The 26,724-nt window shown below is 41.9% G+C and overlaps 1 protein-coding gene across 3 annotated transcripts in view; it reads left to right on the forward strand.

Annotated features, from left to right (window-relative positions):
• Window positions 1-26,724, forward strand: part of chd6 (chromodomain helicase DNA binding protein 6) — a 147,512-nt gene that overhangs the window by 89,471 nt on the left and 31,317 nt on the right. The window contains exons 9-26 of one of the 3 annotated variants that reach the window (XM_034083223.2): window positions 3,434-3,551; window positions 4,730-4,816; window positions 5,567-5,704; window positions 8,195-8,316; window positions 9,355-9,598; window positions 10,900-11,076; window positions 11,750-11,893; window positions 16,119-16,217; window positions 16,322-16,478; window positions 19,099-19,309; window positions 19,865-20,060; window positions 20,553-20,717; window positions 21,250-21,429; window positions 21,983-22,093; window positions 23,148-23,350; window positions 24,078-24,158; window positions 24,537-24,655; window positions 26,228-26,387. In XM_034083223.2, the coding sequence (XP_033939114.1) occupies window positions 3,434-3,551; window positions 4,730-4,816; window positions 5,567-5,704; window positions 8,195-8,316; window positions 9,355-9,598; window positions 10,900-11,076; window positions 11,750-11,893; window positions 16,119-16,217; window positions 16,322-16,478; window positions 19,099-19,309; window positions 19,865-20,060; window positions 20,553-20,717; window positions 21,250-21,429; window positions 21,983-22,093; window positions 23,148-23,350; window positions 24,078-24,158; window positions 24,537-24,655; window positions 26,228-26,387 (2,712 nt within the window). The remainder of the gene's footprint in view (window positions 1-3,433; window positions 3,552-4,729; window positions 4,817-5,566; window positions 5,705-8,194; window positions 8,317-9,354; window positions 9,599-10,899; window positions 11,077-11,749; window positions 11,894-16,118; window positions 16,218-16,321; window positions 16,479-19,098; window positions 19,310-19,864; window positions 20,061-20,552; window positions 20,718-21,249; window positions 21,430-21,982; window positions 22,094-23,147; window positions 23,351-24,077; window positions 24,159-24,536; window positions 24,656-26,227; window positions 26,388-26,724) is intronic. The other 2 variants (XM_034083224.1, XM_034083226.1) reach the window with 2 other exon arrangements.

Genomic DNA, 26,724 nt, shown 5'->3' on the forward strand with positions numbered 1-26,724 from the left:
AATGCTGACTTGTAAATCTAAAAGCACTATGAGGGGTTGCAATATCTGGGAAAGAGTTATATAAAAGCAGACCTCTTACCGTTTACGACAAACCTTTTATTTAGTCTGTATTGTTTACAAAGCTGTTTGTTACACCACATGTTTTGTTTGTATTAAACCAGAGGCGTGTTCTCCTACCTGTACTACATACGGGTCAGGAAGCTGAGTTCATATATGATGTGATATGATGTAATAACAGTGCCGTGGACTGTATGCATTTCTCGGAATACTTTGCTCCGGTTAATCATGTTCTGGGTTATTATGACATATTTAAGTAAGCTTGCAAACCAAAAATGTAATTAAAAACAGATTGTTCTGTAAATGGGCCGTGATACTATATTAATTTAGTCAGCGATTTAGTGCCAGCTGTCTTTCCTGTATTCGTCAGTTTAAGCCTTAAACTCTGTGCACTGAGCTCTGATTGAACTGCTCTGCAGCTGGTCAGCAAGTAAGAAGTCAACCAGTGTCGTAGGACAAACACTTCAGAAAGAACCCTGGAGTGACCTCACTAACCCCAAACCCTGTTTCGTAGCACAGGTCACAGAACTGGTTTTTGTTTAATATATAAATTCCACCTGGAACCAAGTCTGCGACCCCCAATTCCAGACCCTAACATGATCGAAGAAATCTCCAAAAATCCTCCCTCCCTGGTGAATCTAAAAGTCCTGGAAGTCACCTTGCACTACCTTGGAGGTGTTGAATACTCACTCAAAGCATTATAGAAATGACTTGACTTTGTTAGAGCTACTTAGTAAACCGTTTTTAAGGCATTGATCCCTCCCGGAGAAGTTGCCTTCACACGGCTGTGTTTGAGCAGTGGTCTTCTCTCCAGAGGAAGCTGTTTCTCTTGCTCTCACTGAGGCTCCGCTCGGGGGTCTCTGGAGACGCTCCTGCTTTGTTCCAGCACGTTGTATCTTAAAGAAAAGGTCCTATACAGATATACCACTATTATTATCATCCTAATTTATTCCCATGGGTGACGAATGATACATGGGGACTTTGCTTATATCAAAGTGAATGGATGTGAATGTGTGTAACATTTAGAGTGTAAAACATTATTATACATAATGCCATGTTGTCGTTGACAGCATGGTTCATGTACTGTACACTGCAGTGACATCGATATTAGTCCGTTTATAGATTGGGCCTTATGGATTCAATCGTCCATGTCAAACTGGCTCCATAGTAACAACATTTGTTCTGCTTTCTCTCCCATGGACTATTATGGGAGGCGTCCTTATTCTCCCTTGTTCGTTTACATTCAGCAGCCAATGGTGCATACGGATCAACATTATACCAGACCCGTTTGTAGGAAACAGTGAAGGACAAACATCTTAACTTCGTTTTGTTTAAAAATAACATTTATATCTGTTCACTGACCCCAAATCATTTGTGGAATTTCTATCAGGCCTTTCAGAAGGAGGATTTATTTTGTCTCATCGAACATTTATTTTACATTATATATTTTTGAGCAGACTTTTTCTCATTTGAAGCTTCTTACATACACTCAATACCATAGACATGCCTACAGGAGCAATTTGGGGTTAAAGAGGCGCGGTTCTGCTTTTTAAGGGTGTTCCCTTTCCTGTAGAGTTTGATGGGTTGTTGTGAATGTAAATGGCTGCAAAGGCTCTCGGTGTTCCCTCCAGAGGGAGTTTCTCTCCCACCCAAGTAACTTTCATGATCTGATGATCAACATGTTTTATCCACGTTGACAACAAGCGTGTTTGGAGCTTATTATTTGGGTTGTTGCCCAAGGTGAGAATAATTCAAGTTAAACTTGGACTGCACCATAACAAAACCGTGCTTACTGTACCTGACAATGAAGATGTTGGTCCCTTTTGAAATAAATTGAGCTGCTGTTCTATGGTAATGCTATTAGAATTAAATTATATCTTTTTGATATGCCTCTATCTCAGGGGTCACCAACCTTTTTTAGGGTGAGGGCTACTTAAAAATAAAACAAGTCTGGGGCTACTTTTACTCCTCTTTTTTTTGTTTTTTGCAGTGTATATATTTAGCACATTTTAACATGATTATATGCTTACCTTTAACCTTTGTGTGCTGTTTGGGTCTGTGGGACCCGTTTGCAGTGTTTACTAAAATAACATGTTTTCAAATTAATTATTTTAACCTGCTTTATTTGGGGGTGGACCGCACCTCCTCTAGGGGGGTCCTCATCAACTCTATTGGGGTCCAGGGGCATGCTCCCCCGGGAAGATGTTTTTTTAAATGTTGAAGTGAAATGCATCAATCTGCTGCACTTTGAGAGCAAAATGAATTTATGGATACAGCTCTCAACACTCAGATGAAAGGGAGCTGTATACTTTTCAATGATCCAAACATCTTATGATATGATCACAACCAATAACAAATCATTTAAACTTGTTTATTCTTATCTTATGTTACCTAGTTAGCATTCTTTCTTTTTCTTTATGCATATTTTACTAATCACTCCCCTTTTAAACAGTTTTTTTGTACTGTCCTATAGTACACATTGGAATGATTTCTTACTTTATCTATATTAAATAGATAAAGGTGTGCTCTCCCTAGCTCTCTCTCTCTCTCTCTCTCTCTCGCTCCCTCCCTAGCTCTCGCGCTCTCTCTCTCTCTCTAGCTCTCTCTCTCTCTCACTCGCTCACAGAGGTTGTGTGCTCCTCCGTGGCGATGACGGCTTGCGTTAAAAAAAAACAACATATTTGTAAAGTGGGGGGACACAAATGGGATTTCGAAAAGAGCGGGGGACATGTCCCCCCCCTGTCCCCAGTGGAAATAAGCAACACACAGAGTACAACCCTGCCCCTAATGTGCTGTATACTGTATAGGCTGGCATGATAGGCTGTTCAATGGGGCTGATGTGTATATTCTGCCAGAAGGAAAATCAGCGGGGAGGTGCCACATTGCTTTTGTTCCCGACTGCAACGCTGGTCCCGCAAATCAAGCAAGAACGTGATTGGTCGATATTCATTGTGGGGTGGGGGGGAGGGGTGTTGGATAGATATAGAGTTGTAGTAAGTAGATAGAGTTCGCTATGATTTAGGTTTCGTTTATGCATCGGGTAGATTCTTTTAATTACATTTCCTTTTTTGTATTTTAGTGTATTTTATACATTTTGGATTTGCTTGGCGAGCTATTTTTAGAACATGCCCCGCGGGCGACTCACGTTGCCCTTGCGGGCGACTAAGTGCCCGCGGGCACCGTGTTGGCTACCCCTGCAATCTAAATGTTTTTCTCCCTACTGTACATGCAAAAATGGGCTTTGTGTTGAAATGATAATGGAGAGGAAAGTTATTGTGATTTTCCATTATATAAGTCTTATTGGATTTTTAAAACGTCATACATATGCTTTACTTAATGAAAGGTGTGTTGATTATTTTGTTTTGTGTGATCTTAGTTCTTATATGCACTGCAAGTGGGCCACTCTGGAGGAGCTGGAGAAAGATCCCAGAATCCACCAGAAGATTAAACGCTTCAGGACCAAACAGGCTCTGACCAAACATCTGTTCACAGAGGTAACCATTCATCCACCCCTGTATTCTGTCCAGGCCTATCTTCTCCTTTCAAATCTGGCTGGACACATTTATATTTAATAATGTAGCAAAGCTGTTACTGACAGTAGTTATTGGAAACATGTAAACGTGATTACTTCAGGGTCATAATGAGGGTCACACTGTCTCATAATTAACATCCAGTGTCGCTGCAAAGTATTGAAAGTGCTGGAAAGGTCAAAAGGTTAACTCCACCATACTGTAACCAAGGCAACACCAATATTTAGAAGCCTAATTTGCCTTCAACGATTAATTTCAATTTTATGGTGTTTTTTAGACTTCATTATTTTCCTATATCATGACTATTTTTAATAAGTATTGTTAAATCTCATTCAGAACAACACTGTTAAATAAAGAGAAATTACAAATTGTTATAATAAGGCTATTTGTTGAATGGAAGCTATTGAAAAGAATGGAGACTATTCATATACAAAATTATAATGATCTAGCAAAACATTGAAATGTTGCGTTGATTCTGTGGCATGTGTTCATATGATATGAAAGCAATGGAAAAGATAGACATTTAAATAATTAAATTGAATTTTCAAAGCAATATTCGTACAAAATAGAATTAATCCTAAAAGCATAGATGCTAGTCTTACTCGTTATTTTACCTTCTCTACAAAGCCTTTAGAGTGGTGCAGGAAGTTCTTAAACTTATAAATGAGTCCGCATTTTACCACTGAATACATTTCTGTGGTCAACACAAGCTCAACAGATTTTAAAGTTTTGTTCTACAACAAAGAATACGTCAGTAAATAATGCACTCGTCCTCACATCGAGCATTAGCCACCTTTGACCTGAAGTCATACAACTGTGATTTAGTATATTATTTATACTTCTAGCCATTGCATTTACGCTTCAAAAAATCATATAGTGGTGTAAATATGTGGAGATTATTGTGTAAGTATCATAAACGTGTGTTGGCCACAAATCCTAGTTTTTGCAATATTCCAAAAACCAATGGACAGATCCCATTGCTATTTCTTGAGGGAGCCTTAATGTTGCCAACTTCTGGGTCAGGGTACAAAAAGATGTCATCACTGCACCACTCTATTGCTTTATAAGATAGTTCCATGACCTGATAATTAATTAATGCTGAATAATGTTGTTGTTCCATCTCTATGTGTCCCCTACTCCAGTCCGATGAGGACTTATTTAACCCGGACTACGTGGAGGTGGACAGAGTGCTGGAGGTGGCTGTTACTACAGATACTGAGACTGGAGAGGTCTGTACAGGAGCTCAAAACACACACACACACACGCACGCACACACACACACACGCACGCACACACACACATACCATGTATACATCACTTCAGGGGACATTGCATTGACTTACATGCATTTCCTGGAGACTTATCCTAACCTTAACCATAACCAACACATGCCTAACCCTTACCCTTATCCTTAACCTTACCCTTACCAAGTCTTCACCCTAAAATGAATGATTCCCCTTATGGGGACCTCCATTTTGTCCCCATAAGGGAGGCGAGTCCCCACACGTGACTGTGTAAACAGATTTAGGTCCCCACAATTATAGTAATGCTAGGACACACACACACCACACACACACCACACACACACACACACACACCACACACACACACACCACACACACACACACAACCACACACACACACACACACACACTCTCTCTCTCTCATCCTCTCGCTCTCCTCTCTCTCTCTCTCTCTCTCTCTCTCTCTCTCTCTCTCTCTCCTCTCTCTCTCATCTCTCTCTCATCTCTCTCTCTCTCATCTCTCTCTCTCTCTCTCTCTCTCTCTCTCTCTCTCTCCTCTCTCTCTCTCTCTCTCTCCTCTCTCTCTCTCTCTCTCTCCGTCTCTCTCTCCTCTCTCTCTCTCTCTCTCTCTCTCACAGCAGCGTGTGTCTGGATTGTAAATGGTTACCACTGAAGGTCCTCAGTGTGGGGGTGCACTCTTATTCCTGTGGCATGTTTTCCCGTGTGTTATCGTAGGAGGTGACCCACTACCTGGTGAAGTGGTGCGGCCTCTCGTACGAGGAGGCCACCTGGGAGCTGCAGGAGGACCTGGACCCTGAGAAGATCAAGGAGTTCGAGAGGATCCAGAAACTACCGCCTGACCTCAGACACATGGTGAGGAGGAATCCTAAACAAGAGGGGAAACTGCAGTATCTTGTTTTTAAAGTGCTACATCAACAAAGCTGGATTACTATAGACAGAAGCATTATCTGTGAAAGGAGAAATAGTCAGGAAGAAAATGTATTGTATTAAATAGGGGAAACTAACATTTTGAAATCCTGTGAAATAAAAGCCAGTGAGGCTTTCATTGGAAAACTAACATACTGGACCAATGCATTGTTGAAAGAGCAGTCAGCCGGTCTGGATTTGATCAGAATCAGAAAGAGGCGTTCTTGCCAAGTTGATCTACACATACGAGCAACTGACTCGGGTGTGTATGGTGCATACATAAAACACAGTAAGAAAAACCGAAAAGAAATGTAGGATTATAACACAAACTTTTAACATGGGAAATAAAAATAGAGAAATATTCAAACCAAATATAAATATACAAAAAACGAACTACAGTATAATAGGACAGAAAAGGTCCTGAAGCCTCTTGCCAGAATGTGTCCAGGGTGCGAGGGATTTGCAGATTGCAGCCAATGGATGATACGCTGCAGCCTTTTTTTATTTTATTTGTCCTTATAAGTTTAAAGTCAACACAGAAGTTGCAGAACAATTAGCTTGAAGCATTTAACCCATCATTCACATTTAAATTGAATAAATGTGCTAAATTAAGACTTTTTACATCCTGATGCTCCGTTTCTTTTCCAATCAAGCACACATCTGTCAAAGAGCACATCACCAGATCTGAATTGCTAAAAGATACAGAGATGTGGGCGGCAATTCAGACCTAGATAGAAAATAGTGAGCGAAAACACTTGAGTCGGTAGGCAGATGAAAGGAAAAGGAAAAACAACATCATGTGTCTATTTCATCTCAGGAACAACACCTGCCCACTTCTGCTCCATCTCAGATTCACCATCTTGCCCTTGTTTATTTTGTCGCTAGAAGTAATGGCAAACAGGCAGGGTTGTGGGCTTTTCTCCTCCAGCTGGATTTTATGTTTGTTTTTGGATGTGAATTTGAGGTTTTGAAAATCCATGTAGAGCCGTTTCTCTTCTGTGACCCACAATCCTCTCCACATCTATGATTCACACTGCATCAATATGAAGAACAATCAAAAAACCTCAGCAGAAGCCATTTATTGTAAGATACTCTTAACAGAAATCATCTGTCTAACATAATCATTTACTTTGCTGGATGTTGAATGCAAATTGCTGCTCAAAATGTAGTCATTTTCTTTTTTCTACCCCTGAGGGAAGCAAGAGTGAGACCTGAGAGAATTATTCCTCATTATAACTTAGCCTCGACAGCAACAATCTGTTGCACCACTTATTTTATTTGTGGTCCATTTCACCTCAAAACTCACACAGCATCCTCTCTTACCTTTTTCAAAATTGGAACAACTTATTTACCGCTCATCAGAATCAGAAATACTTTATTTACAGCGGGGGATTGTGTTTCATGATAATTGTTCCATTTCAGAAGGAAATACAACAAAAGATTTACAAAATAAAATAGTTGTATTAAAGGTCCCGTGTCATGGCCATTTCCACTGATCATAATTCCATTGTTGAGGTCTACTAGAATACATTTATATTGTGCAATTTGCCAAACTCACATTGGTTTCTCACAGCATCTCTGTAAACTACGTGTAGTCACTGAATTTCACTCTCTGCCTTTAACGGCTCGTTGTAGCTCCAGCCCCCACCCTCCCTGTGAGCACAGTGTGCTCTGATTGGTCGGGACGTTGTGAATCGCGCTAAGCTCCGTGGTGGAGGTGTTGTTTCCTTGTTTAGCGATACACAGCTAAACACAGCCAAACTCACCCTGAGCACACACAAAGTCAAAGCCGAAGCAAAAACAATAGGTGTGGCTTGATATTGAGTAAGAAAAAGGTTGATAGACGCTGTGAGAATGGGTCTGCAGAGAGAATTTCGCCGCGATCCCAACTGTCTGTTATCAGCCTGCAGCCAGGGAGGAGAGATCAGCAGAGCTGCCTGCACTGAGTGTGTGAGGAAGTCCGTGGATTGGTCAATTTGGACCAATCAGCGGGGGCTTAGCGTAACGGCTCCGCGGACGTAACGTAACGGCTCCACGGATTGGTCCATTTCGTTCCGGGGACGACATGACATCATGATGTCCCCGGAAGAATAAAATGGACAGTGACGTATCTCCAACGAGGCGTTTTGGGGAGGTATTTTCTGTTTTAGAGTTTTACTCCCTACATGGTGTACTTTGAGGGTTTTGACTCTGCACACCGTTTACATGCATACAAACCTTCATAACACACAGGGGACGGGCAATAACCGGAAAAGCATGACATGGGACCTTTAACATAGGAAGTAAGAATGTGCAATTAAAAGATTAAATAAAATGCAAAGAATTAATCAAAAATCATTTTAATACTGGATTCTTTGCTATTTCTGTGGTTGTACCGTAGAGATCCAGTAGAGGATAGTGGGTATTTTACGTGTTAAATGTGTGTTGTTATTGCAGGAGCGTCCTCTTCCAGAGAAGTGGCAGAAGTTGGATAACTCCAGAGCTTACCGGAATATAAACCAGCTCCGAGAATACCAGTTAGAGGGAATGAACTGGTTACTGTTCAACTGGTACAACAGGTGAGTAAAACAAACGCTCTGGAACCAGGTTTAACACTATTTAGCAGGTGGATTTGTAAGCAGTGTTTAGAAACAAACATTATGTAATCTCTCCTGTATGTTGTCATTTTATATAACACAGCGAGACAACATGTCATTAACGTATTATAAAACCTAAAGTGAATTAAATGTATTACTTTGTTACAGTACATTTAGCATCCCCTGTATAACTGAATCTTTCTCAGTCCCATCAAGCTTGACTATATTTATCAGAATGAACACTTCGCATCACGAAGTCTTTTAACACCTCAGAATGAAATGAATATTTAATGATGAGTTGTCCGTATATTAACATTTAGGATGAACGTTGGCAGCAACTCAGCGGTGAAACAAAAGAGTTACTAATATAAAAATAGGAAGTAAGATCAAATAAGAAAGCTAAAAGTGAAAAACAACTGCAACAGGCCGCACTAATGATGAAAAGACATACAAGTGTTGATACATTTTGTTATGTTTGTGGTGCTGAATTGCATTTGATCAAATAAAATATTTAATGTCTGTTTGAAATGTGTGAAATGCTTTGCTCAGATTTCACACAAATACGTTTTATGTTGCTAAAATGATGATAAGAAATGCAGATCCCACTGTTGTGATCACACAAAAAGCAATACATGTTAACATTGTATGCATCTGGATGTGTATTTTCATCCTCAACATATTGTTTTATATGAAAGTGTAACCGCTGTGTCACGATAAACATTGTCCTACCAGATTCTTGCCAATTCATCTAATCTAATTCATCTAATGAACTTAATTAATGCACTCATATGAATCATGTATTTACTTAACAGGGACAGAGAACAATACTAAACACTGTTGTGTGTGTGAAAGTTAGCTAAGAGGCTTTTTTTTCATCTGGCCAGATTTTTCAAAGTCACCCGACAAAACAAAGGCAATGACATCATAAAAAACATGCAAAATAGAGCCGCATAATCAACGGAGGTATGTCCTGTATGTGGATTATAGCTCTTACCGATCTCGCTGTCTGTTTCGCTCTAGGAAAAACTGCATCCTGGCAGATGAGATGGGTCTGGGAAAGACCATCCAGTCCATCACCTTCCTGTTCGAGATCTTCAGCATGGGGATCCGCGGCCCCTTCCTCATCATCGCCCCCCTGTCCACCATCACCAACTGGGAGCGGGAGTTCCGTCAGTGGACCAACATGAACGTCATCGTGTACCACGGATCTCAGATCAGCCGGCAGATGATCCATCAGTACGAGATGTTCTACAGAGACACACAGGTAGAGCCTGAACCTCTGAAAGCGTTGAATAAACAAAATGCTGCAAGAAGCTCAAAACACAACGGAAACCAGGAGACACGGAAAGTGACGCACACAGCTGGGACCGGAGTGCACGTTGACATTCAGGTGTTTTAGAAAAAAAATAAAAATTGGACCTTTATCGATCCCTCAAAGGAGAAATTCAATGTTCCACTCTGTTTTTTATACACACACATTTTTATTTTTATATACAGTTGCATACAAATACAGACAGTTATATTCATGCACGTGCATTGAGAGGATCCAGAGCGGAGAGGCAGCCAGTCTAGCCGGCGCCAGGAGCAGTTGGGGGTTAAGTGCCTTGCTCAAAGCCCAGGAGGTGAACTGGCTCCTCTCCAGTGCCCGTCCACACTCCGTATTTCTTTGGTCCGATCGGGACGTGAACTGGAGACCTTTCGGTCCAAAGTCCAAGTCCCTACAGACTGCCGCCCAAACCTTTTGTCAGTATATCTGAAATCACTAGGTTCGCTTTTGTAGCTAGCGAGCTTAAAGCAGATCTGTAATAATATCTGAAGGTATCACACGATTCAGTTGTTGAAAACAAGCCAATCATACTTACATGTGAGACTTTACATCTCTTAACGTGAACAAGCCATCCGCTCCCAGCTGTGTGCGTCACCTTTTAGCGTCCCCGTTCCCGTTGTGTTTAAGCTTCTTGCAGCGTTTCGTTTATGCAGTGCTTTTAGTAAACGCATCTTTCGTCAGGTTGGTGAATGTGTTTTCGATACTTTGCGTGCGTTGGTGCAGTCGGGGAAGATGTGTCTTCACTTGCACGTCTTTTGGTGCATTTGAGTTGTTTGAATTGAGTCTTCTCTGAAGCTGCTGTGCGTTCCTCCTCCTGGGAGTGTTTCTGGCCGGTGTAACGGGTTTGCACATGTTAAGACAGATATCCATCGAACAATCTTTATTTATCTCACCTCTTGTTCCTCTCGACTTCACCCCCCATGTCTCCATGTTTGGACATGCATGATCACATTGTATTTGCATCGTAGTTATTTACCATGACATCTGGAGTAAACGCACTGTTGATGTTTCTTCCGCTGCACGTCCAGTCTGATGAACTCATAATTACAGTATGCAGCTCCTAGTTCTGACTTCCTTCTTCAGAATAAATGTGCTCATGCATAATACAATCACCGTTCAGCCCTTTCAGAGGCATTAAGCCTTTTTATTATAAGATCATGAGTGAGGCATGACATGCAATGAAGCTCCTCTCCCTTAAGGTGATGTCCTTCCCTGAATCCATACTGTTCCGTTCTCAGGGTAACACCATCCCAGGCATCCTGAAGTTCCACGGCGTGATCACCACCTTCGAGATGATCATGGCCGACTGTCCGGACCTGAAGAAGCTGCACTGGCGCTGCGTGGTGATCGACGAGGCCCACCGGCTGAAGAACAGGAACTGCAAGCTGCTGGAGGGACTCAAGCTCATGAACCTGGTGTGTGTGTGTGTGTGTGTGTGTGTGTGTGTGTGTGTGTGTGTGTGTGTGTGTGTGTGTGGTGTGTGTGTGGTGTGTGTGTGTGTGTGTGTGTGTGTGTGTGTGTGTGTGTGTGTGTGTGTGTGTGTGTGTGTGTGTGTGTGTGTGTGTGTGTGTGTGTGTGTGTGTGTGTGTGTGTGTGTGTGTGTGTGTGTGTGTGTGTGTGTGTTAATCAACCTGTACATGCGTACTATGCGTATACTATGAGTACCTAAAAAAGTGATCGATAAATGAAATGTATTATTTTACTTTTTTTTATATATTATTCTTCTTTATTGTATGTTATGTCACTCTTAACCATGTAGGGGTGTGACCAAAAATGGAATTATATTAGTTAAGATATACATATTAACTTTATCAATAGTATCTACACAAAATGAAAAATACAGAATAAGTTAGAATATTTATAATTCAGACCAATCTTATACTAAGAGAACATATATGAACACAAGATGCTATGCACTATACAGAAGTGTGTTGCAGTGTGCCAGGCTCTCATTCAGGCACTCTCTCCTGTGTCTAAACGTCGGTCTCTTTTGACCGTTTCAGTTCAGTTTGAATACATGTCATGACGAGCAGCATGTTCTGAGATGTAGTGTTTGTGTTGAAGATAACCCTGTCATGGTTCTCACAGGAACAAAAGGTTCTGCTGACAGGAACCCCTCTGCAGAACTCGGTGGAGGAGCTGTTCAGTTTGTTGAATTTCCTGGAGCCACTGCAGTTTCCCTCAGAAAGCACCTTCATGGAAGAGTTCGGAAACCTCAAAACAGACGAGCAGGTGTGTTGAGAACAAATGTTTTAATCTTAGTACAAAACATCGTAGACTTCAACCAGAGGCCTGTACTACGAAGCCGGATTTTCGCTTAGCGGCTAACTTCAGGGAAAACTCTGGGTTTCCGGTCCTACGAAGCTGGTTCTCTTTTTAGCAGGCTAGATCTCCATGGTAACTTATGCTGTGCGGCTAACCTGGTCGGGACCAGGTTAGGTTGCAGGCTAAGAGCTCAACTTAGTGAAAGCACTGCCTGCTGACCAATCAGAGATCAGTGTGCGGAGTAGTGTTGTCACGATACCAACATTTTGGTTTCGATACCAAGTCAAGAATTGCAATTCCGATTCTTTTTCGATACTTTTCTTAAAAAAAGGGAAACACGGAATATCGGCTTTAAAATGAGGAATAAGAGATGATTTTAGCAGTCAGAACAACTAAAGCAGCAGTGTTACTAAGAACAGAAATGCCAAAGAGTCACATATAATATAAATATATATAAAAGCATTTATTTTAATTGTGTAGCAGTGAGTTTAACATTTTGGCAGCACTGATGAGCATTTTGAAAATGTATTTTCATGCCTCTGTGCAAGGCTTAGTCTTTCTATCTTTATAGCCACTGGTGTAACTAAGTTCATAAACTCAAGTACTACTTGGGTACAATTTTGAGATACTTGTACTTTATTTAAGTATTTCAATGTTTCTTTTGCTACTTTGTACTTCTACTCCACTACAGTTCAGAGGTACATGGTGTACTTTTCCTCCACTACATGTATTTAATCCCTTTAGTTACTTCACAGATCTGGATGAATGATGTGAGATATAATCAAGTGTTAAATCAGACTTTAGTTCCACCTGGAGTAAATCCACCAGCTACCCTGCAGTCTACAAAGTACTTCAGACTAGCTGCACCTTAACCAGCTTTGAGAACACTTTCATGATCAATCATTATAAAACATATAATATATATTATTCTGAAATGGACCAATCTGCACAATGACTACTTTTACTGTCGCTACTTTAATACTTTTACTTGAGGAACAATTTGAATGCAGTACTTTTACTGTAACAGAGTATTCCTACACTCTGGTGCTTCTACTTTTACTGTCGCTACTTTAACTATATTTTGATGATAATACTTTTGTACTTTTATTTGAGGAACATTTTGATTGCAGGATTGTTCCTACATTCTGGTACTTCTACTTTTACTCAAGTACAAGATATATACTTATACCACCTCCGTTTATAGCCTATGAAAAAAACTAATAGAAAACGAAGGCTAAAGCTAACGTTAGCAGATTGTGATGCTAGTTTGCTAGTTAAGTTTGCTCAACGATAATATTGCGACAGAAAAACTTTTCAGTGCACATCACGCTCTGCCGCTCCGACCGGGAGCTCTGCTCTGAACACCTGAACGGCCCGTTCACAGACTTCTGGCATCTTTTTTGTCAACAAGCCGAGGCGCAGCGGCAGTTGCACTCCCACTTGCAGCCATGCTTCTCGTTTTCTCACATGCTCTGGCAGCTAGCGCGTGGCCGCGTGCACGAGAGAGGGGAGGGACTTAGAACGTGCTTGCAGCTTGAGAGGAGCGGGACTGCAGGCACGGCTGCAGTGCAGGGAGTGGAAGCAGAGCGCTGAACACACACGGCTCTTATTAAAACGGCACTTTTTCACGGGAGTACTTTTCCCCGTCATTCTTAAAGTACCGATACTAATGAAACGGAGGAATCGTACCGTTTTTAACGGCAGGGTATCGCGGTACCTTTCAAGTATCGGTACACCGTGCAACACTAGTGCGGAGTGTAAAGCGATCAAGTCATATTACAGGAGAAAGGAAATACAGAAAAGCTGCCGTTGCAGGAAAGACGGCCGGCAAAAATCACCGACTGTGTGAACGTGAAAATGAATAGAATATCACCTCCATCTTCAGAGCAATCTGACTATTATAACATTAGCGTTAAGAAAGCTTACTTAAAGGGGACCTATCATGCAAAATGCACTTTTGTACGACTTTTATACATGAATATGTGTCCCCGGTGTTCCAGGGAACTCACCAAGTGTCAGAAAACACAACCCTCTCTATTTTCCTCCATACCCAAATCTCTAAAAACGGGGCTGCAACGGATCTGATACAGACTGATCCAGATTTGAACACGGTCCTGACGTCAGGACGGTGGTGCTACGGCTATTGGTCAATTCTCCACCTATCAGGGGAATGAGAGGTTGGGCCACGGCCGGCCATTGCAGCTCGAAAGCGCTGGAGACGCTGTAGTACATATGCCAGGCCTGTAAGTGGCGCTGTAGTCTTCCAATAAAGCAGCGAAGAAGACTTCCCTTGCATGGTTGCCCTTCTGTTTATTCTCCGCTGTGGCTCTTTTTCTCCCTCCCCGAGGCAAGCTTTTGCGCCTCCTGCTTTAAAACAAATGAATAATGACTCTATATAATCATATGTAAGGGATAATGTGCAGCGACGCGGTATTTTGACCATAATGACCGCGTTACTGCACATTATCCCGCTTATTACACATGGCCACATTCTCAACAAAGTAACGACATGACTCCCAATATTAATTGAAAGGCTTTTATGGATTTAGAAAATGATTTTATTGATTTAAAAAATAGTTGTATTGATTTAAATTGACATGCATCCGCTAAGAAAAGTAGTCCGTTGTTACTGTTTGAACTAACGTAGCAACGGCAGGAACTGCTTCCATAGTGTTTGTGAGGAGCTTTTTGATTACAGATTTGAAAACATCGTTGCTTGCTTTAAAAGTAGCACAATTCATTATGTCAAACCTTGGAAAGTATCTAGATATCCCTGCCCTAATGCCAAAGTAACTGCTAACTCCCCTCTCCTGCAGGTGGGCGTCGTCAGCTGCAGCTCACAGAATCAGACCCCTGCAAAAACAGGGCTGGAAAGAGCAAATAGAGCGAAATGAGGCATGGCTAAAATGCAGGATCTGTTTGGTATTTTGAAAAAAAAAAAAATGTATATACTTTATATAGGTATGGCCCTGCAATATATTGTTCAAATATAGCATGATATGTCCCCTTTAAAAATCTGCCACAACATAAGTAACCGGATCAAAGTAACATTACGTACAGTCCACGGCACTGAGTGCAGACGTCGATGTGTCCTATTATCATTCATATCACATCATAATGTATCATATATCTCCTTATCTGAGTCAGCTGAGCCGTATCTGGCCGTGCAAAACTCACAGTGTCACATAGGCTATGCAGAAGTATTATTTTAAGCAACACATTAAGTTGACGAAACACTCGAGTCAAATGTAATTAAAGTCAGATCCACTCGTGTTTTAGCCGGGGCAGTGATATCATAAACCTGTTAATGTACGCATTCAAACACTTTTTCTGTTACCAGCTGTATTCACCTTGCAGGTGCAGCTCTGTGGCTTTTATCCTGGATAACGTGTTTAAGTCATGGATGTTTAAAGTTTAACTTCTTCATATTTGACTAATATTAAAGTTCACTTTTCATTCAGGAAGCATGACGCTGCGCTGTCAGTATGCTTCTCCATGTTTGTGATTGGTCGAATGCTCCAGATACCACCCCTTTCATGTGAACGCGCACCTAACTAGATAGGACACGGCTGGCTTGAGCGATCCACTTGATAACCAGCGTCGTAGTACAGTTTAGCGAGAGCGCGTATGTTTTGGATTAGGCCAACCGGCTAACTCAAACATATCCAGGTTAGGTTGAACCAGCTTCGTAGTACAGGCCTCTGGACTCAGTGAAGAGCAGTGTTGTTTGTGTTGAATGTAAATGCTTCCTTTCCAGCAGTTCTGCGTGTTTAGTTTTTTAGAAACAGACTACAATTTTGTATCCGGGGGAATAAAGTTTGTGATATGTACTTCATTTAGAAGTTAAGTGAAGAAAGTAAAAAATGGGCCAAAAAGATAGAATAAAAAATGATAAAACACAAGTAAAAGTAAACATGTGCAATAAAAGATATAATAAAAACAAAAATAGCAATATTATGTTAGGATAAGAAGTTTGCACATTTGTACAATATACACTAACTACAAATATATTAAAAGGTGTATATGCAGTGTATTAGTAATGAAAGTTATATATGTAGAACTGCACAGTCAAAGAAGGTTGAATTACGCCCTGTGGACATAAAGTAGAAGCAATATGCTTTTCTCTGAAGAACAAACCATATCATTTGCATTTTCATCATTTCCACACCTCCTCCTGTGTTCCTCTCGACAGGTGAAAAAGCTGCAGGCCATTTTGAAGCCCATGATGTTGAGGAGACTGAAGGACGACGTGGAGAAGAACCTGGCGCCTAAAGAAGAGACCATCATAGAGGTGTGCTTCCCTGAGTCATCAATATGAATATGTCTGCATCTCAAGTGGTACATGCAATGAATTCATAATATATTGATTATTTCCCTCCTTTTGTGGATGTGCAGGTGGAGCTCACCAACATTCAGAAGAAATATTACCGCGCCATCTTGGAGAAGAACTTCTCCTTCCTGTCCAAAGGAGCAAACCAGCACAACATGCCCAACCTCATTAACACCATGATGGAGCTCCGCAAGTGCTGCAACCACCCCTACCTTATCACAGGTGAACACACACACACACACACACATACACACACACACACACACACACACACACACACACACACACACACACACATTTGTTGATGCCGTCTTATTCTTCCCTGGTTGTAAGTGCAACTCTTTAATGACACCACAGCTATAATTAGAAATGAATGAACATTCTATAATTACACTGCACTTTGATACAGCAATATGTTTTCCTCCAAAAAGCAGTCATAATAAACAGAGTAAGAAACTGTGATCAGAATCAAAGATCCTTCATCTGTCCCGCAGCCGGAACATTTACATTGTTCCAGCAAAGAATACAGTGCCGGTAAGGGAAAATAAAAGAGTAGACAAACACATCAAATGAATAGGAAAGCACACAATAATAACATCAAATAAAAAATGTAAAGGATTGGGGATACTAGGAGGATCACAATGTTCCTAAAAACTAAAACGGAGCATTTCCTGTCAGCTCAGATTTCATTTCTGCTTTTATAAACTGTAGGATAGATGAGAGTAACAAATGCGTCACTTCTGGGCAAAAAGTACGGCTCCGCCCACTTTTGGGGGAAAACAACGCTGTCATTTGAACGGCGGTCAATACAAATTCTGAAGGTTTTGCCAATCCGAAAGAAATGTAAGAAAACCGTGGATTTTTGGATCTTCAAAGAGCCCCATTCCGATGGCCAGACAGGCAAACAATTACACGAGATCATTGGAAATCGACGAGCGGGCTCGATATATGGTTAAATATAGCAGTAGGCTATCGATGTCCATAGATGAGAGGAAGAGTAACATCTACGTCACTTTACGGCCCCGCCCACTTTTGGATGACACCAACCCTGTCATTTGAACGGCGATCAAGCCTGAAGCCACAGAGCTCTTCTTTTACTGTCCTTGTTTCTCAGAGGAAGTACAGAAACACTGAACCCTGGATTTGTTTTCATGTTTGAGGTGGAATAAACCAGGGGTTCCCAAACTGTTCAGCCCGCGACCCCCAAAATAACAGTGCCAGAGACTCGCGACCCCCTGTCAACGGGGGGGGGGGATTCATTTAAGTTTTCCGCACTCTCGCGGGAATATCTCCGCAATGGAGCAAGCTTAAGTTTCACTTTCGATTGCATGATATAGCCCAGCGCAACACCTTCGTCAAACATGTTGCCACTTGTTTGTACCATTTTCTGGCGATTTGTAATCTGTTCTAGAAAGACTATGTGTTTTTTTTGGATTTCAAGAAGCACATAGAACAAATGGATGTGTTTGATGAACATGTATTCATGCTGAAAGTAGCTTTCGATGTGTTAGGGGTGAGATATAGATAATTATCTAATATATGCATCCAATGAAGCATTGCATGAAGTCTGTTGGTGATCAGAGGCTGTTGTTGCGGCTGCATAAACGCTTTTATTTTTGTTTTGTAGGCAGACCATGCAGGCCTCAGAGAGTTAGACTTGGGCCCGCGACCATAGTTTTACTGTATTTTGTTTTGAAAATCCACAGCGGAGGTGTGTGTCGTACTACATGCGGTGTATTTTTCATATCTCTCAGTAGCCAACGATCTGTTGGACATAAACTCCGTAATAAATGTAGTCTACATTTCATAAGAGGTGTAAAACCTGTGAGCCTTTTCTATCGCATTTGAACTAAATGCTTATATAATCTGTAGTTGTATTTGATTTATTGTGTGAACGAGGCGATATAGAGAAGGTTAAGCTTTCATTATTAGGCTGTAATTTGTTATATACTGTGGGAGTGGTGAACAGGCCTATTGTTTTTGGATATGTGTGGAGTCAGGTGGTCCGTGAGTGTTTTTGTATTGGTTAAGTGTCCTTGTATGAAAAAAGTTTGAGAAATACTGCGCTAGTGGATTGTCAAAGGGGGAGCCTCGTTGCGGGGAAATTAAACAGATGGCTAGTCCGTCCCTGAAAAATGTCGAAGCACATGTTATTATTAATAATAATAATTCCAAAAAAATTGATTAAAAAAATGATTATAATTGTTTCAATTTTTATTTTGTAATCATCTCGCGAACCCCACTCGGGGTCTCGCGACCGAACCCCTGCAGTAAACGACACAGCAGCGTTTTGGCATGATACAACTAATTTTCCGCCTCGCTTATGAGAGTAACAGCTGGAGAAATTACAGCCTCGCCTACTGATTTTAAATTACCCATATATCGAGACCGATTGTCGATTTAAAATGATTTAATGTAATTGTTTGCCTGACATCGTAATCGGGCCTTTGAAGATCCAACAATCCACGGTTTTCAAAAATGTCTCATCGGATTGGCAAAAACTTCAGAATTTGTATTGACCGCCATTCAAATGACAGCGGTGTTTTCCCCCAAAAGTGGGCGGGGCCGTAATTGTTGCCCGGAAGTGACGGATGTTACTCTCATCAATGTGCTCATGTGTTTCATTGTTGGTGAATAGCCTACTGCCTGAATATGCTTACAGTAGTGAAAATCCTTTTATCTTGGTTTCTTCTTTTTTAAAGCTACATTGTTCTGTTGTCTTACATAATACACTTAAGTAAAAAACATCTTATTGATATATTTTTTTCTCTTGTATTTATCTGCATTGTATTTGATGTTGAGGTTACTTTGACCCCCCTCACCATTCTGTTCTTCCTTCCAGGAGCGGAGGAGAAGATTCTGGATGGCTTCAGGAGGTACCACAGCCCTGATGCGCTGGACTTCCAGCTGCAGGCCATGATCCAGGCGGCCGGGAAGCTGGTGCTGATCGACAAGCTGCTGCCCAAACTGCTGGCCGGGGGACACAAGGTGCTCGTCTTCTCCCAGATGGTGCGCTGCCTGGACATCATGGAGGACTACCTCATACAGAGACGGTGAGGGGGGGAAGACGCAGGGTGGATATTTGGGAGAGATGAACCACAGATGAATGGAAAGATGCATTTATTTTGCAACCAATTCAATAGTTAAACAAACAATGCACAAGAAAATAAAGTTAGATCAAGCAGGAGGGCAGAACACATGACTTATGAAGAAGTGCCCCTGAGCGGTATTCAATACATCTTACAGCGAAATCACTATGAACTTTATGATGAACAAGATCCATACTGTACAAAGATACCCCAAAAAGCATAATAGGGAATCTTTCAAATATATGTATGTAACCTGCTACAAAATATTCTTGAAATGGTATTTGAGTATTCTTGAGAGATGTAGGTTCAGACCATTCCATGACTGAACACTGATTATCGATTAGCTTTGAGATGTAATGGTAGTTCTACAGAGCTTTGCTGTTTGGCCTGGTTGGGAACCTGCTGACATCGGTTTGGATGGGTTTTGCATCACCCAAAATGTCAGGAGATTTTAATAGATTGAGTTTCTTTGTTAACCTTGACATTATCAACAACAACTTTTCTGCATGTCTCCTGCAGCTACACGTACGAGCGCATCGACGGGCGCGTGCGAGGGAACCTTCGGCAGGCGGCCATCGACCGGTTCTGCAAGCCGGACTCGGACCGCTTCGTGTTCCTGCTGTGCACCAGGGCGGGGGGGCTGGGGATCAACCTCACCGCTGCTGACACCTGCATCATCTTCGACTCTGACTGGAACCCCCAGAACGACCTGCAGGTGTGGGGGGGGGGGCACAGAGTCACACTACACACAGGGGGCGGGGTCCATGCAAGAGTCCAGAGTTGCTGCTTTATGAGCCGTTTCATATTTAGTGGCATTTATTATTCCTTTTGAGACTGAAATACTGTATCGGACAACATGCATACTTCAAGGAACTATTCTGCTGCTAAGATTTGTTCTACTCTGCAGCCAATTAGAATGTAGAGAACTATTGGATTAATGGGCTCTATGTGAAGCCTAATAACTCAAATCAGTTACTCTTATTAGACTCTTTCTGATAGGCTGGATAGCTTACATTTTGAAGACGGGGGGTGACAATGGTATTAAAACATTGTAACCCTATTAATGTAGGCTCACACTACATGCATTCATTAATAGATTCAAAAGATTGCACAGAACCCTCAACACGTCTAGTAGCAAGGACATTTATAAAGCATCAGTATTATACATATGTATTTCATATCTTTACTCTGACCCGCTCCATGCCAGGCCCAGGCACGCTGCCACCGGATTGGCCAGAGCAAAGCGGTGAAAGTGTACCGACTGATCACCAGGAACTCGTACGAGAGGGAGATGTTCGACAAGGCCAGTCTGAAGCTGGGCCTGGACAAAGCCGTGCTGCAGGACATCAACCGCAAGGGCAGCGTCAACGGGGTGAGGGACTATCAGCCGATATCAGGCGTCCCATTTTCAAGCCCATTTGTAAACCAGTGTTATTATCGGCCTCAGTAGATCGTTTTCCCTGCAATGCCTGCCTTGACAGACACATGTGAACAACACAATGTTTTTTAAAGTTATTTTAGACGTGTTCATTTTCTTCTATCGAAAAATCAAAAAGACTGAGCACAATATTTGATATATCGGTTCTGAAGAAACCCTGTACAGAGAATTGCTCCGTGCTGACGCTAAAGTTATGACGGATTCCCCCTTCCCCCCCTCACCAAGCCTTTTGCCTCCCGTCAGCTCATCGTTGAAAATAAGAATTTGTTCTTAATTGATTTTCCTGGCTAAATAAAGGTTCTACTACTTCCTACCTTTTGTACCGATTGCAGCGTGATGTCAGGCTGATGTCAGGCTGATGCATCTGGGCATACATATTAGATCTTGCAAGATATTGGGTGTTTTCTCCAGGATGTCCCTTTGGATACCTGGTCGATTCTCATTGTGTGGCTGACTCTTGCTGCAGGTGCAGCAGCTCTCAAAGCTGGAAGTTGAAGATTTGTTAAAAAAAGGAGCCTACGGAGCGCTGATGGACGACGAAGACGAGGGCTCCAAGTTCTGCGAGGAAGACATCGATCAGATTCTTCAGAGGCGAACTCAGACCATCACCATCGAGACTGAAGGGAAAGGGTCCACCTTCGCTAAGGTAGAATGATGACACCATCTGCTCACAAAGCTCGAAAGTTATTGTTGTGTTGTATACATTTGAAGTGTGTTGGTTTTATTTAGCATGTACAGTGCCTTTTGAGTAGCGTGAAAAGCGCTTTATAAATACAAATACATGTATATACAATATATTTACGTATACTGTCTGAAAGGTTTAGTTTTATCACGTGCTGCTTAGTTTTTTCAAATCTTTTTCATCCGTCTTTTTTAATGTGCTATGTGTTGCATGGTGTACAGTGCATCCTAAATCCTTTTTGAGGCGATGGAATTTAATAATTTAAGGCCTTTCCTTTTTACTAAGGGTAGTTTTCTTGGCTTAATATGGTGGTTATTTTGTCCCACGGTCTAAATGTTGTTCCTGAGGCTTTTTGCAGGAAATGCTTGGAATATTTTGGCATTAAGTTCAAATATGAAGACACTAAATATTTGTAGAAAACAATTCAGCTCCAGTCCAAACATTTGGTTGGATTCCAACATCACTCACTTCACAGATAACACCAACCAGAGTCTGACTTCTGTTATTCTTCCCTCAGGCCAGCTTCGTCTCCTCTGGCAACAGAACGGACATCTCTCTGGACGACCCCAACTTCTGGCAGAAATGGGCCAAGATCGCTGAGGTGGAGATGGACTCCAAATCAGAGAAGGTACAGAGAGAAGGAGAGAAGAAGAGAAGGAGAGAACAGATGTCAAACAGGAAGCAGGAGAGGAGGGAAGAAACACAAAGAAGGAAAGGAGCTTCAAAGAAAAGGGACAGAAAAGGAGAGCACAAGAAGAAATCAGGGGAAATGTGAGCGGAGAGACAGAAAGAAAGGTGGATGCTGAAGGTGAACAGTAACCATTCAACAGGAGATATTCGTGGATCATGCAGTAAGAGGAAGATAGTAGTGGGAGAGGAGGAGCCCCGGGGGAATGGGTGGAGAAAGCAACATAGGGAGCGATACAAGGCTCAAAGAGTTAGAACACAGCAAGATGGAGGGATGTGGAAGCTGGACCAAGCTCTACTGGGGAGTAGTCAAGAAAAGATGATAAAGGAATTCTGGTTTCCCTTTCATTCTGGCTTGTCTCTCCTCTCATCTGCGCTACCCTCCTTTCCTTTACTCCTCTCGGTTCCTTTTATACTTCTTGATCTTCCCTTTCTCTCTTTTCGTTACATTCTTTTGTCTTCCCCATCTCTTCCTCATCTCCTTTCTCCTTCCTCTCAACTACTCTCCTTTCTCTCCTCTCCAATTCTTCTTCATCTCTTCCCCTATCATTTTGTTCTTCTCCTCTCCTTTCCTCTTCACTCTTCCTCCCCTCTCATGTCCTCTCCTTCCCCTCGTAACCGATGGACTTCCTTAATGAATGAAGCAGATTGCACACAAAGCACTGCTTCTGTCCCCATACTTGTGTGTGTGTGTGTGTGTGTGTGTGTGTGTGTGTGTGTGTGTGTGTGTGTGTGTGTGTGTGTGTGTGTGTGTGTGTGTGTGTGTGTGTGTGTGTGTGTGTGTGTGTGTGTGTGTGTGTGTGTGTGTGTGTGTGTGTGTGTGTTGTGTGTGTGTGTGTGTGTGTGTGTGTGTGTGTGTGTGTGTGTGTGTGTGTGTGTGTGTGTGTCTCTGGTGTTCCTCTCTTATAAACACTGCATACAGGGTGAAACCCCCCTCATCTCCCCTCATCTGGTTCCTCTAAAGTTTCCTTTATACTTCCTTCTCTCTCTCCCAGGAGTCCTTGGTGATCGACACCCCCCGGGTGAGGAAGCAGACCCGTCACTACAACTCCTTCGAGGATGACGAGCTGATGGAGTTCTCGGAGCTGGACAGCGACTCGGAGGAGCGTCCGTGTCGGACTCGTCGCCTCGGAGAGCGCGCCCGCCGCTACCTCCGGGCGGAGTGCTTCAGGGTGGAGAAGAACCTGCTGATCTTCGGGTATAATTCATCTGTGGCTGCAGTTTAAAGAGGCCCTGTCATGCTTTTTGGGGGGTTTCCCTTTAGTGCAAATCGCCCAACATATTATGCAAGTTACCATCCGGCAGTTTCTATGTGCTGGGGACTAAACATGTCTAACGTAACACTGTGCTGTACTCAGCATGTATGGGTTCACAGCCAGACTCTATGAGCTGGCAACTAGACCATAAGCACAGCAAACAACTCATCTCAACTGAAACGTGCACTCTTTATGAAGCCACATATGAAATGGATCTTCAAATAATTACTTGATAATTAATAACACACTACTACAAATAATAGTAGTACAACAAATTATAAAACTCATTCTTAGCAAACGTAAGCCCTGATCTTAATTGAAATGTATCATTCCTCCTGTGCTTTCAGACAATGTAGTGAAACACATAATAATAAGTGCCTCTTCTACATGTCCCTCTAAACATGAACACATCTTACAGTCTTAAACCTCAGTGGTGCTCAGTCCAATACAAAGGTTCTTGTGAGTTGATATATCTATGTTTACACCGGGGCTGAAGAGTGAACATAAGTGCATCAGAGCAAACTTCAAAGATGCTGAATTGAAGAGAACGTAAATGTACACTATTTGTTTTATGTGACAAAGGAAAATGTATTTATTGTATCTATTGCTACTATTTTGTCTCTCAGTTTATTTTTTACTTAGCTCTACTTTCTTTACTGTGTGTTTCAGATGGGGACGATGGAAGGACATTCTTAACCACGGTCGCTTTAAATGGCATCTGGCAGAGGGAGACATGGAGGTGATCTGCAGGTAAGGGAAACACCCTGTTCATATGATTTCACTCTACATTCTGAATGTTTACCAGGCGTGAAACCGTGAAAAGTCAGACGAGAAAACACATCCCAGGGTTAGAGCTGTCTGCGAGTAGGGTAGGCACTTTAAACACGTATTAAGTTAGAATTACTGAAAATGTCAGTAACCTAATTTTGGCATCACAAAATAAAATGAATCTAACGTGATTACTTTCTTCTGGATCACCTCAATATCAAAGGAACTGAAAGAAAATACAAGAGAACATAAATATTGATAAGATGTTTTTTACTAAGTGTATTACAGTATGTAAGACAACAGAACAATGTAACCTCAGAAACATGGAAATATTCAAACTAATATATGTTTGTTTTGCAGGGCTCTGCTGGTGTACTGCCTGAGACACTACAAAGGTGACGACAAGATCAAGAGCTTCATCTGGGACCTGATCACCCCCACCAAGGAGGGCCAGGACGAGGCGCTGCTCAATCACTCCGGTTAGCATTTCACCGTTAGCTTGCACTGTAACGTTAGCCTAAGGCCTTATGCTCCACTACCTCTGTTTAAAGAGCACTGCACACATTTAGTATTGCACTCTTACAGTATAACACACACTAGACAGATTGACGGCCCCTACACACGGCGGCGTGCGTTGTCGCTTGCCGGCGGGGGGGGCTGAAACTCGACCAACAACCAATCACATGAATCTCCCGCCCCAGACACACAAGCAGCGGTTTGATTGGCAAGAGCTTGTACTGGCATATGATTCGATTGGCTGACGCCTCCGTCGAGGCGTCAAAAGTAGAACATTGCTCTGCTTTTGCAGCTACGCTTTGCTCCCACAATGCAGTTTGGCAAATCGTGACGTCACCCCATTCAAAGTGAATGGGCAGAAGCGTTGAAGCGGCCACGCACGCCGCCGTGTGTATGGCCGTGAAAGGGAAACACATGTATTCAGCAGAACCAGACTTTAATGTTTAAAATTGGTTACTCCTTAAAAATTATATTTTTATCATAATACTTCATCATGTCCAGTCACTCATAGACTTTTTGCACTATACTATAATTTCCATAGTTGTAATAAATAATAATCTTTCTGTACTGCGTATTCCTTTCACTTTCCAGGGGTATAGGCTGAGTTTATACTGTACACTCAGTGATTAACAATTATGAATAATTATGTTACAATAACTCATTATAAAATGAAATGTTATGTTTTGTGATTGTTGATATAAAGCCATTTTGGTTTGTATGAGTGATTATAACTACAATTATAAAGTGCTAGCAGATTATAATATATTATTAGAATGCTTATAATTCATTTAGACATGGTTATCATAGAAATCAAATCTAACTGATTTTATATAGCAACAAAGTGATTGAAAAACAAAACAAAAAAACTGATACAACCCCAATAGTAACACATAACTTTGTTTCCACTTGGCGTAGTTCCGGTTAGCGGGTACTTTTTCACAGTTTTCTGGCTCTCCAAAATCGAGGTTCTTTCCGGGCCAACAACCGGGCTGAGTATGCTAAACTAGTGAGAGAATCGCTGGCAACTACAACAAGATGAACATATTTGACCGTGATTTAATTGTAATACACGTTTCAAAATGATGCCGACGTAACAACATACTGATACCGGTTAGTAAAAACCATGAATTAATGCTTTGACAAGTCTGCAGACAGACGGCAGGCGAACAACCTTTTAAAATGCGTGTTTTCTGAATGGAGATCGGCTAAGCTAACGCAGTAGCCTATATGCTCCGACCGTCCACACTCACAACAACGGCCTACAGACATAAATAAAGCAGCGACTGTATTCGCCATGACACAGGCAGTCTGTGGTTTGTACTTGTTTAGCTTTTGTCTAGTGTCTGAACAGATATGAGGAGCTGTGAGCTCTGAGGGCTAACAGCTAACGGCTGATGTTGGTTTTGTGTTTCGCATTGAAGATGACGTCGCGGCTCTGCCTACACTGCGTTACTATAGTTACTACCCCAGTTCCTAAACTGTAATGGAAACGCAGCATAAAGTATCACCCCCCCCCCCCCCCCCCTGTGCTCCAGGTTTATCGGCTCCAGTTCCTCGGGGGCGGAAGGGGAAGAAGCTGAAGATCCCGCTGAGCGTCCCTGAGCTGAAGAACGCTGACTGGCTGGTGCACTGCAACCCTGAGGTGGTGCTGCAGGACGAGAGCTACAAGAAGCACCTGAAACAGCACTGCAACAAGTCAGTGCACCCTCACTAACAGCAGTCTGTGTGTGTTGGACCCGTGTGCTGCTACAAGTTTAAAAGAGTTGCTACTTGAAACATTACAGAAGACAGGAATATGAACTGTGCTGTGGTTATTATTAGGGCTGCCCTCGACTAAAGATTTGCATTGTCAACCGATAGTCGTAATTCGGTTGATGAGTCGACTAATCGTCACCCGTGTATGATACATTATGATGAATAATAATATTTATTTATGTATTTATTCTCAAAAATCGTTTAAGTTTCAAAGGCTGATTACTATAACTTTATTATAACAGCATGGTATCTTGTGCTTCACATAAAATAAAAGTGT

Source organism: Pseudochaenichthys georgianus, chromosome 5, assembly GCF_902827115.2.
Source record: "Pseudochaenichthys georgianus chromosome 5, fPseGeo1.2, whole genome shotgun sequence".
Lineage (NCBI taxonomy): Eukaryota > Metazoa > Chordata > Actinopteri > Perciformes > Channichthyidae > Pseudochaenichthys > Pseudochaenichthys georgianus.